Source organism: Mesitornis unicolor, unplaced genomic scaffold (genome assembly GCF_000695765.1).
Source record: "Mesitornis unicolor isolate BGI_N332 unplaced genomic scaffold, ASM69576v1 scaffold31534, whole genome shotgun sequence".
Lineage (NCBI taxonomy): Eukaryota > Metazoa > Chordata > Aves > Mesitornithiformes > Mesitornithidae > Mesitornis > Mesitornis unicolor.
Window position 1 is genome coordinate 1 of NW_010179890.1, and position 1,994 is coordinate 1,994.

At 60.3% G+C, this 1,994-nt stretch overlaps 1 protein-coding gene across 1 annotated transcript; it reads right to left on the reverse strand.

Annotated features, from left to right (window-relative positions):
* Positions 1-1,251: 1,251 nt before the first annotated feature.
* Positions 1,252-1,986, reverse strand: ZNF593 (zinc finger protein 593; the record flags this gene model as incomplete). Its single annotated transcript, XM_010182935.1, has 3 exons — positions 1,252-1,393; positions 1,527-1,589; positions 1,973-1,986. Coding segments are annotated over 3 exons (219 nt in total), but the record flags the coding sequence as incomplete, so codon positions are not given.
* Between the last annotated feature and the right edge of the window lie 8 nt (positions 1,987-1,994).

Here is a 1,994-nt window from a genome sequence, read left to right on the forward strand (position 1 = left end):
TGCAGAAAGGAGGTCAGCGCCGCGGCGGGGAGGGCTGGGACCAGAGCAGCCCCTGCGACAACGGCGGGGGGAGAGGGGTCTGTGGGGTCATCAAAGAGTACCCGGGATTAGTGCATCCCGCTGAGATGGGGTCTGCAACCTTTCCAACCCCCTTGTGCCCACCAGAGCTGCTCCATGTGAGATGCTGATGGATTTAATCTCCTCCATCTCCCCGGGGGCTGGGGGGGGACACAAGTCCGAGCAGATTGCATGGAAATAAACCCTTTCCTGCCAAGCACAGCTGCGTTGTTGCGCTGCTTTTCTGCTGCTCCGACAGGGACCAACCTCTGTCCTCAGGGTTTTGCTGCCAGGGCTGCATTGGAGGGACGCATTCTGCAGGAATTGGTAGCAGTGAGTGGTGGCATTGTCACACAGAGTCCCCAAGAGCCGTGGAGGCAGGGTCACCAGCCTCATCACAGCAGCATCAGGCTGATGGATGCGACATGGGAAGGCTGATCACTGATCACGCCACACACAGCCCCAGCCCTCTGAGAAAAATCACTTGCAGCCATTGGGTTTTAGGGGACAGGAGCCTAAAAGTGTCCCTACCAGAGGACACCGGCACTACCCTCTCAAGGCCCAAACAAGCAGGACCAGCACCACCACGAGCAGCTCGCTACAGCCCCAAGTGCCTGATGAAGAGTTCACTCCAGCATATATTCCTCCCCAAAAACCAGCCCCGTATCTGCTATCAGTAGGCTGAGATCCCCCTGTCAGGGGGGCAGAGCAGAGGAAGCCTGACCCTGCTGCCAGGGCAGGGGCACTGGGACAAGGCTGTTCCTCTGGGCTGGCACAGGTGGGGCAAATATTACCCTCTATGTGATTGGGAAAAGCACAACACCGAGACATTGCCCTCCACCCCAGGCCTGGCTCACACTCACAGAGCTCCCAACACTGCCAGCCTGTTGGTTGACATATTTTAATAGGCGAGTCACTGGGGTAACCTCTGAGAGAGGCCTAAAACAGCTCTAAAAGCAAAGAGAGGAGGGTACAGTCACACCAGTGCTTAGGGAAGAAGTGGCTCTCCCCTTCACCACGCAGCGAGGGCACCCAGGGTCTCGCTGGCTCCTTCTCCTCGTTAGTGCTCTGACAAGGAGGGCTGCCAGGGGGAGCGGTGCGATGCTGGCTGGCGGGCTCGGCTGGGGCATAGTTTTCTCACAAAGCTGAGGACAAAGATGCCCTTACAGAGCCTCCCGGCCCTTCAGACCACGCTCAGCTGGACGCCTCCATCTCAGTGACCTCCTCGAGCAGCTGGGTCTGTACTTCCACCTTCTTCGGGGGGATGTAGGAGCCCATCCCGGCGGCACGCTCTGCCTCCTCCTGCGTGTACGGTGCCTCCCGCAGCTGCTTCAGCCTGTGGGGTAGGGAGAAGAGGAGGGATGAAGCCTTCCTCCACCTCAGCTCCTCAAAACAAGACCAGTCCACAACTGAGACCATCACCCAGCTCACCCCAAAGAAGTTGGGGCAGGGTTCAGGCCCCCCCTTACCTCTTCTTGTGCACCTTGGACCTGAAGTGCTCCTTCATGCTGTTCAGGTCCACGAAGTAACGCCTGGGGGGAACAAGAGGTGGAGGGTCAGGGGATCCAGAGACAGGAGCAGGGCTGAGGGGAGCTCTACTGAAGGGCCAGGGACCCCCACACCCCTGGGGCCCACTCCGACAGGCCATGCACCCCCAGAGACCAGAACGAGCTTCCCCCAGGTACCAGGGTCCGTCCTGGGACCAGGACAAGGCCTCTGGGGGTTAAAGCTCCACATGAGGAAGGGTCTCCCTGAGGTAATGACAACCCCCTCCAGGTGCCTGGGTCACCCTGGGACCTAGACAAGCCCCCACTCAGAGGTTAGGGCCACCCTCTCGGGACCACCTCCCCCTCAGGGGCTCCCCTGCACCGGGACCCCCCACCCTGGGCACGCCGCATCCCCCCGGCCCACGTACGCGCAGTGCAGGCAGTAAAACT